The sequence below is a fragment of the Perca fluviatilis genome, chromosome 4, assembly GCF_010015445.1.
Source record: "Perca fluviatilis chromosome 4, GENO_Pfluv_1.0, whole genome shotgun sequence".
NCBI classification, from domain to species: Eukaryota; Metazoa; Chordata; class Actinopteri; order Perciformes; family Percidae; genus Perca; species Perca fluviatilis.
In genome coordinates this window covers 22981712-22997881 of record NC_053115.1, presented here as the reverse complement: position 1 = coordinate 22997881, position 16170 = coordinate 22981712, and the positions used below count along the sequence as shown (strand labels likewise).

The 16170-nt window shown below is 40.9% G+C and overlaps 1 protein-coding gene across 1 annotated transcript; it reads left to right on the top strand.

The window, feature by feature from the left end:
- Window positions 1–875: 875 nt before the first annotated feature.
- fam210b (family with sequence similarity 210 member B) lies at window positions 876–13534 on the top strand. Its single transcript, XM_039796549.1, has 3 exons — window positions 876–1578; window positions 10106–10299; window positions 12516–13534. The coding sequence occupies exons 1-3, from the start codon at window positions 1051–1053 to the stop codon at window positions 12730–12732; spliced, it is 939 nt and encodes a 312-aa protein (XP_039652483.1). The 5' UTR covers window positions 876–1050; the 3' UTR covers window positions 12733–13534.
- Window positions 13535–16170: the final 2636 nt, after the last annotated feature.

The window sequence follows — 16170 nt, the reverse complement described above, 5'->3', positions numbered from 1 at the left end:
CCTCAACCAGTTTAACAATTAAAATGCTGCAGTAATGCCTCATTGATAACCAAATAATACAACACTGACAGTGCATTATATCTTACTTTTTTCATGTGAGATCTGTACAGCTACAAGACATGCTAACTTTTGATATCTTTTCTTTCTGCCCGTTGAACAGCCTTATCTCCCGATAACACTGTATGCAACACCTAAAAAAGCGCGGATAATGCCAACAACAATGAAAAGTATTTTGTTTAAAATAACCATTTATTTTGCGGATGTCTTTGTTGTACCTGAATTCAGCATGCTCATAAATTTATTTATTTTCTCTTTTTTTAATGGACTGTTTGTGATTGTTTAAAAAAAATAATTGTTTGTTTATATTTTATGTCATTTTATGCCTTGCACCTTTGACCTCCTTCCTCCTCACCAGATCTTTACTGTAAGCAGCATGTGCGAATATTACCTGGTTAGAATAAGTTAATGAATAGTTGCTTGGATTGTAGAGCTTAAATCAGCTCATCTCCTTTGCTCCTACAGAGGACAACAACTGGAGCAATATTCAAGACTCAATCTCTCTACCTGGCATATGAAGGATGATTATAGAGAAAGCATGTGGGATGGAATATAACAAATAGATCAAATTGGTAGCCTACTGAACTTTACAGATTTTAACTAGTGAGTCAACAGCCTGAACCTGCAGAGAATTTTAATTATTGAAATTGTACTTAAAACAGAGCTGCCTGGTTTAAAAAAAAGATATGCATTAGTGCCAGTTAGTAGTTACATACTCCACCGACAAACATCATGACACAGCCGAATAGTAAGAATTAACACGGTTACACCTTTAAATACCCCCTCCCTCCGCGTGAAGCTTTACAATCTGCGATTGCGCGTCAGCTCTCATTGGCTGTTGGGGATAATCGGTCACCAAGAGGACCGGAGGGCACAGGGCAGCATGGTAACAGCTACTTACAGTCATAATTAGTTGTTCAAAACGATTTACTCGCTTTATTAGATTTTTTTTTTTCCGGAGACAATAAGCTCGTTTCAGGGCGGCCGTCGACAATGTTTTTGTGCCGCACGGGGAAGCTGTCTGCAGCGGCTCTGGATCAGGCTTTCAAGTCATCGGGCTCGTTTCTAGTGCAAGTCAAAGCAAACAGACTGAGGGACGTCACTTTGACATTACGCAAAGGTTACACGTTGCAACGTTACCGGTGTTTCTGTGTATCCGTCGGGGGGTTCGATGCAACTCCTGTGCACCTGGGGAAACGACTACAACCGGGCCGGCAACCTGTCCGGAACCGGGACTTATCGTGTGCTTTTGACTGGGGACACTTGGACCGGGTGGCTACAATAGCTGTGAATCTCTCCAAACGCGGGCAAAGTGAAGGCGGTAATGTAAATATTATCACGCAGCCGCTCGTGCGTGCAAACAGACGCCACGGCAGTAGAGGGGAGCCGGTGGGTAATGGTTTGTTTCCAGGTAACTGGGGGGTTTCCAGTCGACTGTGCTCTACAGGGACCATGCAGACCAGAGCCTTATCCACGAAGAAGAGCGACGCTGGCGAGGAGCAGAAAGCTAACAACAAAGGGGTAATTTAAACTATTCAGCTCAAGTGTTTGTGTAACCCCAGTGACCAGTTAATAAGAGCGCACAGGTCCCAGTCTATGTCTACATAGTGTTCAACTGGTGGGGTGGGGGGAAACCCCCATGTCCCAGTGGTGCCCGGATTGAACTCCAAACCATGAAATATGCAAAAAGCTGCCCGCCTGCCTGGGCCTCTGAAGTAACCGCCAGACAGGCTTGTTATACAACAACACTGTATGACGGCGTCATGCACGCGCACGGCTATGTGGGCTGTCTATTTGCAGGCAATTCGCAGTTAGTCCATGCATATTTAAACTGTCTTCACATATTAATCTGAAGTAGCAGAAGTGTTACAGAGTTGAGAGAGAGCACACGTTCAACAGGCTCACAGACACCTGACTCTGAAACTAATTCCTTTTATAGGGAGTCATAGTAAGAATGAGTCACTTATCCAAACCCATTCAATTTGAATTAGATGAAAATTAAGTAAGCACTTTGGCATTTGCTCTTTTAGTGGCGAGTCGTCAACAACAGAAATGTGAAAGAGTAATAGAATACAAAATGTGGGTGATCTTGACCTGCAATAGGCAATTCTTGGGGCAAAGACACTACTAAACTGCATACTGCTTAGTGTTATGCAGGGTTTGAGTTTAAAGGCGTATTCTGACTTATATAATGAATGATTAGGTTCGATAATTACACAAGACTAAGAGCCTACACCCATGCGAGGAAGAGGCTGTCCTCAGGCACAGTATTGCTTAAGCTAAATGCTAACATCGGTATGCTAACATGCTATGTTGTGTAACATGAATTACAAAACTCTGCACCAAAATTATTAATTATTTTTATTCAGTAATTCAACTGTATGTAATGTCTGCGCTTTAACATCAGCAACATCCAGTCCAATCACTCCTTCTGGTGGCTGCCTGCACTTAACATGAATTTCAAAACTCTGCACCAAAATGATTTATTATTTTTATTCAGAAACTCAACTGTCTGTCTTGTAAACCCGAAAATAGAAATAAAAAAGATCATGAACTCAAGTGATGACGGGAGCTGGCTGCAGGATGACTCAATCACCATGAACAGTTTTTAATGTTCAATCAGACTAGAACTACTTTGGTCTAATTTTCGGGACAATTAGGGCAGTATTCGGGATTCGGAACAACTGCTTGAATTCTTCGGGATGTCTGGTCACCCTAAACCAAAGTATTAGAAACATAAAAATGTTGACCTGATGGTGGCGCTAGAGGAAAAGACAGGGAATTACCAAAAGATCAAATTACCAAAGTCATTTGAATTAATCATCTTCATCTCATGGCACCATAAACATCTGTACCAAATTTCACAGCAGTGTATCCAATAGTTGCTGAGACATTTCAGTATGGATCAAAGTCGTGGTCCAACTAACATTGCTACCTTGACTAACATTTGGTCAAAACCCCAAAGATAAAAAAAAAAAAAACCCTCTCTTTTCTTGCAAATAGTGAACATTTTATTTCGGACTAGACCGATGTACAGTATATTGGCCGAGATCCGCTTATTGTAGACCTATTGATGCTGATGTTGGCTGACAAGTAACAAGAAATTGCAGTAAAGAAATGCTAAGATGTATTTGAGATAGGGTTCGGCAGTGTGAAAAATCTTGATTGTGAGTTTAGGGACAATTCATGATTTTAATCTAAACTTTTTTTTTTCCTCAGGAGAACCAACACATAATGAACAGAAAGGTTTGAAGGGAAGGAAGCATAAATCTAGCTGTAATCTAAAGATACATTGCAATTTTCTTGGCCAATTCGTATTTACGTTTTTTTTTGTTTTTTTTGTCTGACCTGCCGATTCCGATTTTGGCGATTACTTGTCAGAAATTCTTTCATTAGGAATAACCCTTGAGATGTAGCATCTCATTTTCAAAGGGGGTCCCTTATACTTCTTGACTTTCATGTGTGCAATCGGTGGAGTTCCCCTTTAATGACACAATAAATTAGACCGTTCTGTAGCAGTAGGTGACTGTTTTGTTCAGTTTGACTTTTGTGTCTTATCAAGACCGAACACTCAGCAGTCACGGTTTAGCTTCAGCTTGAGCCTCTGACAGGAGGGATTCACCACTCTACCATATTCCTCCCACTCTGTCTATATGTGAGTGTGTCTTTGTCTGTGTTTGCATGCCACTGTGACTTTGCATGTGTTTTCATGCATCTGAAAAGCTGTTATCAGACACAGCAGTCCCACTGTTCCCCTCCTATACGTGCCCTCCTTGGCACAACTCCCTTTGGCCGCTCACTCACATGACCCTCCCACACTGCTGTCTGCCTTTACTTTTAGCTTGGCCTGACTTGCCTCTGAAAAGCAAAGGCCTGCTCCCTCTCCCACTCTGGCCTTTCTATTGTCCATTGTTGGCAGGCCAGTGAATACGTCACCAAGACCGGTTTTATCCAGGGGTCTTGGGACAAAATTTAGCAAGACAAATTGCTGCAAAGAGAAAAGATCTGCTTGTTTTTTCTCCTCTTCCCTTCTTCTTCATTGTATCTGCCCTCTTGATTAGTTGTCTGACTCAGGCCAACAAAGGAAGACAGTCTGAAGCAAGCAGAATGTCAGTGCAGCATAAAAGGCGTAAAAGGATATGAATGAAAGTTACTGTATGTTAGGCCAAATGTGACTCATGGCAGTGAATGGACAGCATCTGCCGTTCAGTCCTATTTAAAAAAAATAAAATGAAATAAAATAAAATAAAAAAAGACTAATACACCAGTGGGATGCTTCCATGTTCAAAGCAGATATAAAAAGGACAGAGTTACTGTAAAAATGCAGTTTGATGGCCCTGCAGCACTTTGTTAAACATGTAGAAGTTACATATCAAGTTCCATCAACAATAAATACGCCTTTATACATATTTTAGCTATGAAACTTGGTGCTTTACCCCTTGTGTGCTAAATCTACTGTATTACATACATATCCAAAACTCCTATTTGTTGTATATTTTCAGTTGCATGCTTGTAATGTATCCAGTTGATTATTATATTTTCCAAGACGTTATTCTTTTAACCCTTGTGTTGTCCTTCGGGTCCCAGTGACCCGAAGGACAACACAAGGATTATGTACTTCCGTTTACTTTGTTGAGAATTGCTCTCTAAACAAGGGTTAATACAGCACCTTAGTTCTTGTTTGTACAGCATTTTGGTTAGCTTAAACTGTGTTTAAATGTGTTCTAGAAATAAACTTTACTTACTTACTTTACAAGAAACAGGGTTTAGAGAGCAATTCTCAACAAAGTAAACGGAAGTACATCATCCTTGTGTGGTCCTTCGGGTCACTGGGACCCGAAGGACCACACAAGGGTTAATGCATATTATCAGCATAGTTATGATTTCTGTATTCTTTCATCTGCTCATTCTGCTACATTATCAGGAAAAGTATGCTCATACACAAATGTTTTATCAGCCTATATTTCATGGCTGCCCCCTCCTAGTCGATTGAGATTTATTTAGTTGATTAGTAATTTTTTTATGCTTTTTCATGCCGAATGACTTATTTCCGTTAAACCTATGAAAAACTCAGTTTTACAGATCTGTCCACTAATCAATTAGTCGAAAAAAGTATGAGTGTTAGTCGGCTAAGAATTTCTTTAGTTGAAACCAGCCCCACTATATTTTGCCCTCATCGCTGTTCAAGTTGACATGACTTGATAGACAATAATATATTGCCTGTTAAAGAGATCACTGCAGTATTCTTTGTACTTAACAAGTTGTATCAGCTTTGTAGGCACAGTGTCAATATTGTGTCTAATAATAGATTCATTCCATACAGGCCTGAGCTACTTCCTGCTTTCTCAGAGAAGGATTGTGTTACCTCCTGGCAGAAAATATATTTGAATAACTTGGCTTCAGTTGGAACTGGACACGATGCACTCCTGTCAGCTGCCCTTTTTACTTTTCAGTTTAATGGCCCTCATCATCCAAAAAAAAAAATAATAGTTGTCAATAAAACTCAAATTATTTTTCCCCCAGTATCCTTAATCATAATTCCTAATTAACCTGAAAGGGCTCCATAAAATCCATTTAGTTGTAATTGCATTACCACAGCAGCATGAACAGGCAAATAGGTAACCTTGGGCACTGACAGATTTGTGTCCATAGCACTGGGTACAGACTGTACAGTACCAAATTTTGGCTCTGTATGCACTCTTGGTCTTGTTTACATATTTTGTTCAAATATTTCCTGATTGAAGTCCTACTTTTATATGAACACAGGGCTGCCGTTGGACTGCTCTCTGTGAGTTGAAACGTTTAAGAATGATGCATCTCTATGATTCAGAATTGTTGTTTTTTTACTTTAAACTCCCACTGCATTGTTACTTTGTGATCTGTAATTCTTTGTTATCTTCACTATGACCCTATTTACATTCATGTCCATTCTGGTGTTGGTCCCTATACCTAATTTCAAAATTTCCTTAAAAAAAAAAAAAAGCCCTGAAATTTAAATAACACACTTTTAAAGTTGAGGTTGTTTGTGGTTTATGGTGCAGCAAGGGCTCCAGTCACAGACAGATATTAAATCACATGGTTTAAAGAGATTTTATAGCAGTAAGCTGCCAAAACAGGTAGAACTCATAGCCTGGGAAGATGTAGACCGCAGTTTCACAGAGTATTTACCACACACAGTCAGGACACTGACTAAATGAGTACCTTTTTTTTTTTTTGAGGGGGGATATGATGAAAGGTTTTTAATGACAACAATTTTAAGCCAAATGACCACAAAGCTTTGTTTAGCCAACTCAGTAGGGGTGTATGATTCAGAAATGTCACGATTCGATATTGATTTTTAGGCTCACGATTCGATTCAAAAACGATTCTCGATTAAAAAAAGATTCACAGTATGTAAATGTAGTTACTTTTCCCATGTGATTCCAGTAAACCTACAATTGAAAAAAACAAAGTAATTTCTTTTTTAAATAAAAAAAAAAAAAAAATGAATCAATTTTTGGAATTCTATGAATGGATTTTGAATTGGTAGGTTGAATCGCGATACTAATGTGAATCAATATTTTTACGCACACCCCTACAACTCGGTACCGAGTACATTCGATACCCAAATTCAATTTTCCCTTATATCAAATTGTGAAGTCTTGCGTTTTATTAACTGTAAGAGTTTAGACCGTGTTAAGGCCTTTAAACACTGGGGACGTTTTTTTGTGCGAGTAATTCGCACATCAATATACTAGAGTAGAGTACTTTCATACAGAACGTGAATATTACGCCTCACATATGGTCGCTTTGAGTGACGTAGCTGCAGGAGGCGAGCATAGACTGTAGGCTTCATTCGGCCTGCCTCCGTTGGATTGGCTGGACGTCAGCCACTGCCAAGATGGGGATGGCCCGGAGCCGCCCACTTTGAGCTTCATTCTGGCTCTTCAGAAACATACGGGTGACGTCACTGAGACAACGTCCATATTTTATACAGTCTATATAAGAATAACCACCGTTTTAAACTGCAGCCATGGAGGCTTGCAGGATTATGTTTATTGACATGCTGTACAGTCAGTCAACATACTGCAGGCTTTCTCTCTTTTCTTAAAATTCCTGCACTCCCTAGCTGCTCCGTGACTCACTTCCACACCATCAACGCTCCGTTGCAGTCTGTTGTGTTATTGTTGTTGAGTGTGTTTTAGTTCACTAATCTGTTTTACTGCCAGCACACAGTGGAGTGACCTGCCTGCTCCCTGCTCCCTGCTACACGTCAGACAGGCGGATTGTGTCTGGTGCTTGTTCAACAAACGGAGCAATGTGTGCGTTTGTGCACTTATGAGAGGCTCTTTGTATGCGCGCTTGTAAGAAAGAGTGACTGACTTGGTGCACGTGAGTGTGAGAAAGGGTAAATGATAATGTGAATTACCTGAACCACACAGCAGCAGTCTGTTTAATCAGCTGACTGTGAGGCACGATGTAAGTACAGGCTTTGTTGGACCTACTTGTATGACCTCAACTTTGAACTAGATGATGCACAAATTCACAGCACGCTGGTTTTCTTCTTTATTTTGATGATTCATGCACTTTTTTATCTGACCTATTTATCTGAATGAAATAAAAGATTGTTGTAGCTCAGTTTGAACAAAATGTCTTCAACATGCATCTTTGTGTGGTGATTCAGTGATTCTGCAGTGCGTCAGGGAAAGGAAATTCTGGACGTTGCTGCAGTTTTGGTATTTTTGATAAATAGTGTCATGGGATATTGTTTTAGCACTCCGAGTGGGTCAGTACTACTGTATAAAATATGGACATAGTCTCCGTGATGTCATCCATAGATTTCTGAAGAGCCAAAATGAAGCTGAAAGTGGACAGCTCTCGGCCATCGCCATCATGGCAGTGCAATGATGTTGCCTGATCCAAAAATGAGCAAAAAAGGTAAAGTGTAAATGGAATTGAGGCTGGCTGATTGAAACCTACAGTCTATGCTCGCCGCCTGTGACGGCACCCCATGTGTCACTCATAGTGGAACGCCCTTAATTATGCATAACCTTAAGCCTGAATATAATTTAAACAGGAGAGGAGGAATACATTTTATTTCTGCTGTGGGGATTAGTCTCGCTTTGCCAGACCTTTGCCAGACCTTCCTCCACAGCACTGCGAAATAGGGTCTGGCTTATCTACACAGCTTTCTGGGATGGGAGAAAAACGTGCTGCATTTTATTGGCATTTCTTTAAACCAATCACAATAGTCATGGGCGGCCCTAAGCCCCGGGAAAAGCCACTGTGCAGCTACAAAAATTCTCGGGAAGGAACTTGTTTTGGTGGAACGTGTTCGTTCAAAAGTTGTTTTAGCCGTGTAACAGAAAACTCAGATTGGACAGATAGTCTAGCTAGCTGTCTGGATTTACCCTGCAGAGATCTGAGCAGCAGTTAACTATAGTACTAATAAATCGATCAGGGTTTAAAATGCTAACACAAAGAAAAGGAAGGTGACTGACATCCGGCTGAAAAGAGTGAAAACCGGCCGAATTTCCGAAGGCTACGGCGCAATCCCAGAAGTGGAACGCTGTAGATATAGACTAATGCCAGGATCAGACTAGACAGAGATACTGCCAACGTTTTTTGCTATGTCTTTGACAGAAGAGTGGCAACACTATAAGTATGACACCGACCAGCCCCCAGACAGATTGTCGTGTGCTGTCGTGGAGCAGCAGCCTCTCAAAAACTCACTAAAAATATTTTAAACTGACCGTTGTCGATCTGAAATAAATACAGATTCAGCAACTGCATGGCCTATTTCTCGCTTAAAATGTTTTCAGAAACACATTTTGGTTAACTATTTTCGTATTATAAGAGATTGTACTCTGAACAACCCGCCATTATGGTCTGTTTTGAAATCCGGGGGCCCCATGTGTAGCGTTCGTCCAATCAGGTGCAACCATTGTGGTTGTAGGAAGGTTTTCTTTGCTTGTCACGTGGTCAAAGTGAAGACAAACATACCTGCTAGTGGCTAGCCCACTAGCGTGCAATGCTGGGAAGCAGGGCAATCCCTGCCGTGAAAAAAGCCTATGGGCACTGTGTGTATCTTTCCTCCACCTGACAGCAGCCGTAGCGTCTCTCCTTTTTCGCCATGTTAACATGTGGGCCAGAGACCGCTCTCTCTTCCTATTGGTCAATGTCAAGGAACACGTCATAGAACATGTCACACTAGGAGGAAAAAGACAAAAAATTCTGACATGCTAGACTTTCTGCATCGTGGTCGTGAAGCGTCCCAGACGTTAAATCGCTGATCTTTGATTGTCCCACTACAAGAGGTAAAGGCACGCGTTTGTCGGTCCCGACCCTCATCGGTCCCGACTTGGAACGTTTGTATGCAACGTCTGTCGGGTCAAAATCAAGCTAAATTAGTGTAGTCTGAGCCTGGCATAATGGGGATTGACTTCCTTATGGAGCCAGACTCAAGTGGCCACTCAATGAACTGCAGTTTTTTTGCACTTCCACATTGGCTTCATTTTTCAGCACTGGAGGTTGCCGCTTGGTACTAAAGGCAAAGGGCAAAAACTTTTAAGGTCAAAAGGTGATTCGAATTTTTACATACTTATTGCTATTAAAAAACGAGTAACTTCAGGCTTCTGTGTCACTACGCATGCCAACACCAAACGAACACTGTCAACTCATGTCACGTGTATATTGAAGGAAATAATTGCTTGGTTCTTTGAGCTTTTCTGCCTTGTGTATTTAAATAAAAATAAAAAGGTTAAATCTGTGACATCCGTTGAAACAGTTGTAAAGCCTCCATCTTGAAGCTTGTAAGTTTTGTAGTTTGAGGGAATACAACCACGAAAAGTTTCACGATTTTTGTATGCCAAGTGGAAACTATCCCCACAATTTTAATCCACTTCCTCTTTGCCATTTGTACCTCCTCTCTGTTTATGTCTAGATGTCTCCTTACAGACACGTTCTTTTTCCCTGCTTCCTGTAGTACCAGAAATTGATTCTCAATTCATCCTCCCATTTCATTTTGTCCTGCTCACTCCCCCCAATTCTGCTCTCTTTTTTTGTCCAGGGCGAGCAGAATTTAAAGGAGGCCTCTACTACCTCTTCATCTACAGCGAAGTCCCCGGGGGAGCCGGAGGGAGAAAAACCAAACAAGACCCAGCAGCTAAAGAAAGTCTTCAAGGAGTATGGAGCGGTGGGAGTTTCCTTTCACATTGGCATCTCCCTGATGTCCCTCGGAATGTTCTACCTCCTCCTATCCAGGTAACAAAACATCAAAGGATTGCTTTTTTCTTCTACAGGTGGGGGACCAGTGGCCACATATAGGAAGTTATGTTAGCAGCTGGATATATATTTTTATTTAGTCTTTATTCACATTGTTTCAAAACGAAGATGAGGAATTGATGAAATTGAAGTGCAAAATCAATCAACTCCACCCTAAAACGCCTAAACACTGTTATAAAAAACGTGTTGGGTATACATCTGGTCCTACTTTCTTGTTTTGTAATATAACATTTCTTACTCTTGTTGATTGTCTTAATAAAGATCCTTAATAGATTATTTGCAGTAAAGTCACAATTTCAAGTGTGGCTACAATTTGTCAGAGAATCAAAGAGTAAGAGCATATTTCTAGATATACTGATTCAAACAGAGATTCCTCTATTGACGACAAACCGTATAGTCCCCATTGATCATACACAGCCTACAGCTGAAGGCAACATATTCTGAAGTATCCATGTATTTTGGGAAATGTCGGAAATCACTGACTGAAGTAAAAGCAGATGAAGCAGGCTGAAAGGGAAAGAATACTACAGAAAAGTAAAGTGCAAGACGACAACACTCAACACATTACAAAATAGCTCTGGAATGCAAAAACACATCACTTACTGATATTATCTAGCAGTGTAAGAGCATCCGAGTGTAACATTTCCTATAAAGATGTGCACAGGAAATTACTGACCCGTGGGCTGCTTTTACACCAACGAATGCAGAGTGTCTGGTGCAAATTGTTAGAAAAATGGGACCTGTTATGAGAGAAAGCGAAGCACGGGCTCTTGAGAATGTCCACTCAGTCAGCCACATTATGCCGGTCCTGCTGTTGTTAAAATGCTACTGCCAGAGTCAGACAGACACTAAAATCATGTTGAATAAAACATGAGTTCATTTTCTCATCAGAAGTGTTTCTTTTAGACTTGTAACTTTACAAACGCACGCAAAATCTAAAATCTTTGACACTTTATTCAACTATCTTTATGTACTTTGTAATCTTCTATTTAAAGTGACCGACAGTGAAAAGCTAAAGCAGCACAGCACAACCATGGTTTTGTTAAGAGGATCACTCCAGACAATTTCCAGGCCCTTCTCGGTCAGTCTGTCTGTGTGGCCACATACCAGGGGCTTGAATACCAGAGAGACTTGGCAGAGATTATCCGACAGCTTAGACATTTCCTCATATAGCTGATAATGACCCTAGACTGAAAAGGGACTCTAAATGTAACAAACATTGAGCGTTATCACTGCGAGGCCGCAGAGCCAAGGCATGTGGCCTGCTAATGCAATGCTGTGTGCTGGGTAAACAGTTCTAAAGGTGCAGATGGATCCTTAGATTTAGCGGACTAACGTTTGCTGAGTGCAACAGAGAGCCGTTAATGTGAGAGAGAGTGAGATGCCCTATTGATTGAAGCAGCTCTAAGCCTCGTGTTTGTACATTCTTTACATATTTATTTCCCAGAATAGCTCAGACGAAAATGCCACGACTACAAAACTGTCTCGCAAAGGCAGCGATACGTGTAGCTTGTTAAACTCTTTGATTTGTGTGATTTCAGATTGCAGTGCTTCTTACGCTAATGTCATCAGTTTAAATGGTTCGAAAGGCTGCTAAATAAACTAGTATTTATTCTTTATTGAACACAGCTCCCTCTGGTGGAGATAAAGGTGATTTGCACTGCTAACCACTTACGTAAAAAAAATAAGTTGTTAAGTTCAAATCTGATTTATTTATTTTCTTCTTTGTTTTGTGTAAATGTTTGTTTTGGGTTTGTGGACTGTTGTAGTCCAGATACTGGTCCATAGAGAGTTATCTTATTGTTGAGGAGTTGCATTAGGTTTTGTATGGCTGATTGTCCAAATATAGTCTATTATTACTACTACTACTACTACTAATTATTTTACTATTGTGTATATATTCTCAATATTGTGTACTTTATTTTACTTTATTTATTTTTTAAAAGGTTGATTTTATTTGGTTTAAATTAATTGATTTTTTTTTTTTTTTTAAATGTTTTTTGTTCATTAAACTTTAATTTCTTATTAATTTTTTTCTCATTTATTTAAAATAGTTTTTCCCTCCTGCCTCATGTTGAAAGTCATGTTTATGATTATTGTTGCCAGTCATTTATTGAAAAGAAAATGTGTGAGGGATTGCCTAACATGTATTCTATGTACTTCTAACCAGTTTTCTGTGTCATCCGTCTCCCCAGTGGGATCGATATGACTGGCGTGCTGTGCAAAATGGGCTTCAGCGAGGCGGTCGTTCAGTCTAAAATGGCAGCAGGGACGAGCACGTTCGTCTTGGCCTACGCCGTCCACAAGCTCTTCGCTCCGGTTCGCATCAGCATCACGCTGGTGTCCGTGCCTCTCATCGTGCGCTACTTTAGAAAGACTGGTCTCTTCAAACCACCCACACCCACACCCTGATGGTTCTCCTCTGCTGCCTCATCGAGCAACTGACTGTTAATGGCCATAATTAAAAACGCCTGTATATACATTCTTACTCATCATCTAGAAATGCCTCATCTTTTCTCAGTTGTCATTGTGAATTCAGGTGAAACATTTCCTTCGTTAGTTCCAGAAGTGTTTAGTGTTTCTGTAGGATTAAAAAGTATAACAGCTCTTTGAAAAACATTTGATGTCATGTTACAATATGTGTGCATTCCAAAAACAAAGGGTGAAAAAGCTCGTATTTATTTACAATCAGAGGTATGATCAGGGATTTAAAGCTCTTTCAGTGGGCAGGTTTGTCTCTTAATGCTGTGAAGGTTTCCCGTAGGGAAAAGTGGAAAAAGCTGATCTCTCCTCCACTGTTCCCTGTTCGCTGACTAAGCCATGTTCTGGTGTTATGTGAATCAGCAAAATAAGTCAGGCTCTCTCCTTGTCCTACCTCGCTCCTCTCTATCCTTTTCTCTCCTTCCCTAGCTCAGACTCTCTCTCCCACACGGTTTTTATTTTCTGCAACTTCTCTCCTTACCTCTCCTGGCATCCACGTTCTTCCCAGTATATCGCTTTGCTGTTGCTCTCCTATCTTTTTCTCTTGTATCTTCTCTCCCTCCTGTTCTTTAATTTTGCAAATGCCACTGCCCAAGCAGAAATGTTGACAATAATGTGAGTGAAGCTGATTGTAGTTCATTGCAAGCTTTCGATAACGAATGTTGGTTTTGTGAGTTTTTTTTTCTGATTTAATGGACTGTATTTTACTATTAAAAAAGGAAGCGGACTTTTATATTTGGTGTGTTTTTGTTATGAAATACCCCCATCACACAATAAGTCAATTAGGTTATATTCAACTACAATTAAAGCTGCTATAATCTATACTTTCATATTAACAATGGATCAAGTGACTAATGGGTGGTGGTGGGGGGGGGGGGGCGTCTGAACAAAATAGACAAAAGGCAAAAACTAAAAAAGCAGCAACCGGCAAAACAAGTTACATCCGTAGGCAATAATCGATTATGGTGCATCACCGCGTCGATGCAGAATCGTCCAGGTCCGCATCGCCCCTACTGTGTAATGTAATATGTAGTCGCTGGTAGTGATAAACCAACAAAGAATTGACTGACTGCAGTTCCCCTCACTTCTACACTTTTAGCTCATTGTTTGTTGTTTTTTTTTTTTTACAACCTGCAACTTTACTGATTTTATTCTCCCTCACCATACTCAACAGCGTTTTCCGGCTACAGCAGGTAGCAGTTTTCAACAAATAGCTTTAAAAACCCACAGTGCACTACCTGCCCAGCGCCAAACACATTTTCAAAGTTAGCGACTATAGCTGTGGAGCATTAAACAGCTACAGAGACGGATTTTTCCCTTGGGATTTGATGTTGCTCCATGTATGCTGGAAGGGAAATGAACACCTGTTTTCTAACACGTCAGTCATATCAAACCATATCAAAGCTTTAGAAGCTTTCATATTTGCTATTATATTTGCTGTATAATAGTTTATTTTTAACAAGAGGAAGTTTTTCCACAACCAGTTTGCTTTTATCCAGGAGGAAACCGTTAGAATAGCTGCTTTGCACTTTTCCAATTTTGTGCAGTAAGTCCCAGCAGACAGAGACAAAGGTTAAGAAAATTAATTATATTTATTACATCACTGCATCATTTTTTAACCTAATATATTGAGATGTCCCACCTTTGGTTGCACTTCTCCTTTTCTACCACACTGGGGAGCTCCTGAACTACAAATACAGTGCTGTTCTTCCTCCATTACTCTGAAACAACGCATCATACAGTTCTCATCTCTCATAAGATTGAATGTCTTTGTACTCTTAATGTCTTCAAGATGGATACCAGCATTATATCACACGAAGGAGCATCACGCCACATGCGTCCCACAGATATGATAGAGTTAAACGCTTCCCAAACTTCTTTACTGTTGTTCAATGTGACAGATCAGTTTCTACAAAGCAATGATAAAGTCAGAGTACAAATATTGTGAAATCAGTCAAACATGAAACCGTTTATAGAATTTTGTCACAGACAATTGGATGATACTTCAACTTGGAACACTAGTGTTAAAAAAAAAAAAAAACTATTATTAAAAGGTTTCACTAAAGCACTGTCATGACTGTGTACCGTGTGGGGTTATGTCATTATACACTGACCAGTTTTAGTCCTCATAAGAAATGTATTATTTCTGGCTGTATTTTATCACAGCAGGTATGATGCAATTTCTCTCCCCTAACCTTCCTTTTCTCACTCTCTCTTTCCTTGATGGTTTGAAGGGTCAGCCAGCACAGCAAGCAAACCTCAGCTGGTGTGGTGTCCCTGAAGAACTGCACTGTATTGAATGGTAGCTGCCTTGAACAAGCCCTGATCTCCTCTCTCTCTTTGTGGGTTTCTCGGCCCGGTAAATAATTCAGCCAGGAGAGTTGTATATGGAGAACTAAAAGAATGCACCGCGGTCTCTGCAAGATATCAACCCCGGGTTCTTCAAGAATAGGAGCTTTGGCAGCACTGTGACACGAAGTGATATAAACCAATCTTACAACACACACACACACACACACACACACACACACACACACACACACACACACACACACACACACACACACACACACACAGAGGAAGAAGGAGAAGCCTGGGCCTCATTAGCCATGATGAGGACAGGGAGCGGCCATCGCCTCTCCATCCCCTGCATGTCCCCCATGGCTAGGAACAAATTGGTGACAGCGCTCCCAGCCACTCTGTCGGGCTACCTGCGATGCACTGGGCTCTGTCAGCCTCCTCTCCTTCCACACTGCTGTGCATTTGCGTATTAGAGAGAGAGAGAGAGAGAGAGAGAGAGAGAGAGAGAGAGAGAGAGAGAGTGTGTGTATGGAGAAAGCAAAACACACATAAAACAGAGGGAAGATCAGCTCCTTGGTTACACTCGCGTCACCTTTTGCTCGACCCCGAACTGAGTCGTGATATGAGTGAACACTTCATCCGGTTGGCCTCGAGTTTGATGAAGGGCCCCTCCCCTAGCACGACGGGGGTTCAAGGGGGTTCAATTCTTGCCTCAGCTCCTGACTTGTGCCCGCTGCACCTTTTTATTAAAGTCAGATACGCCGTCAGCGTCACCACTGTCAGAGCAGCACACACAGTGAATCCATTATGGCTGTATATTTAAACCCAGGCTGCATTTCTGACACAAGAGTTTGAAGGGGTGTGTGTGTGTGTGTGTGTGTGTGTGTGTGTGTGTGTGTGTGTGTATATATATAGCAGTTGCAAAGTGCTGATGCATGCAGTGATATAGAAACATATGGCAACAGCACATACTTTCTTTCTCGCACACAGACCTTAATATACGTATACACACACACACACCCTTACAAGCTGCCTTTTCTTCCTCTTGCACCTTCTTCTATTTAATTT

What these genes read in the sequence shown, in the direction of transcription:
- fam210b (XM_039796549.1), top strand. Translation starts at nt 1,051, where the DNA reads ATGTTTTTGTGCCGCACGGGGAAGCTGTCTGCAGCGGCTCTGGATCAG. An exon ending in AGAAAGCTAACAACAAAGGG is followed by an intron (nt 1,579 to 10,105) that starts GTAATTTAAACT and finishes TTTTTTGTCCAG; the next exon opens with GGCGAGCAGAATTTAAAGGA. An exon ending in TTCTACCTCCTCCTATCCAG is followed by an intron (nt 10,300 to 12,515) that starts GTAACAAAACAT and finishes CCGTCTCCCCAG; the next exon opens with TGGGATCGATATGACTGGCG.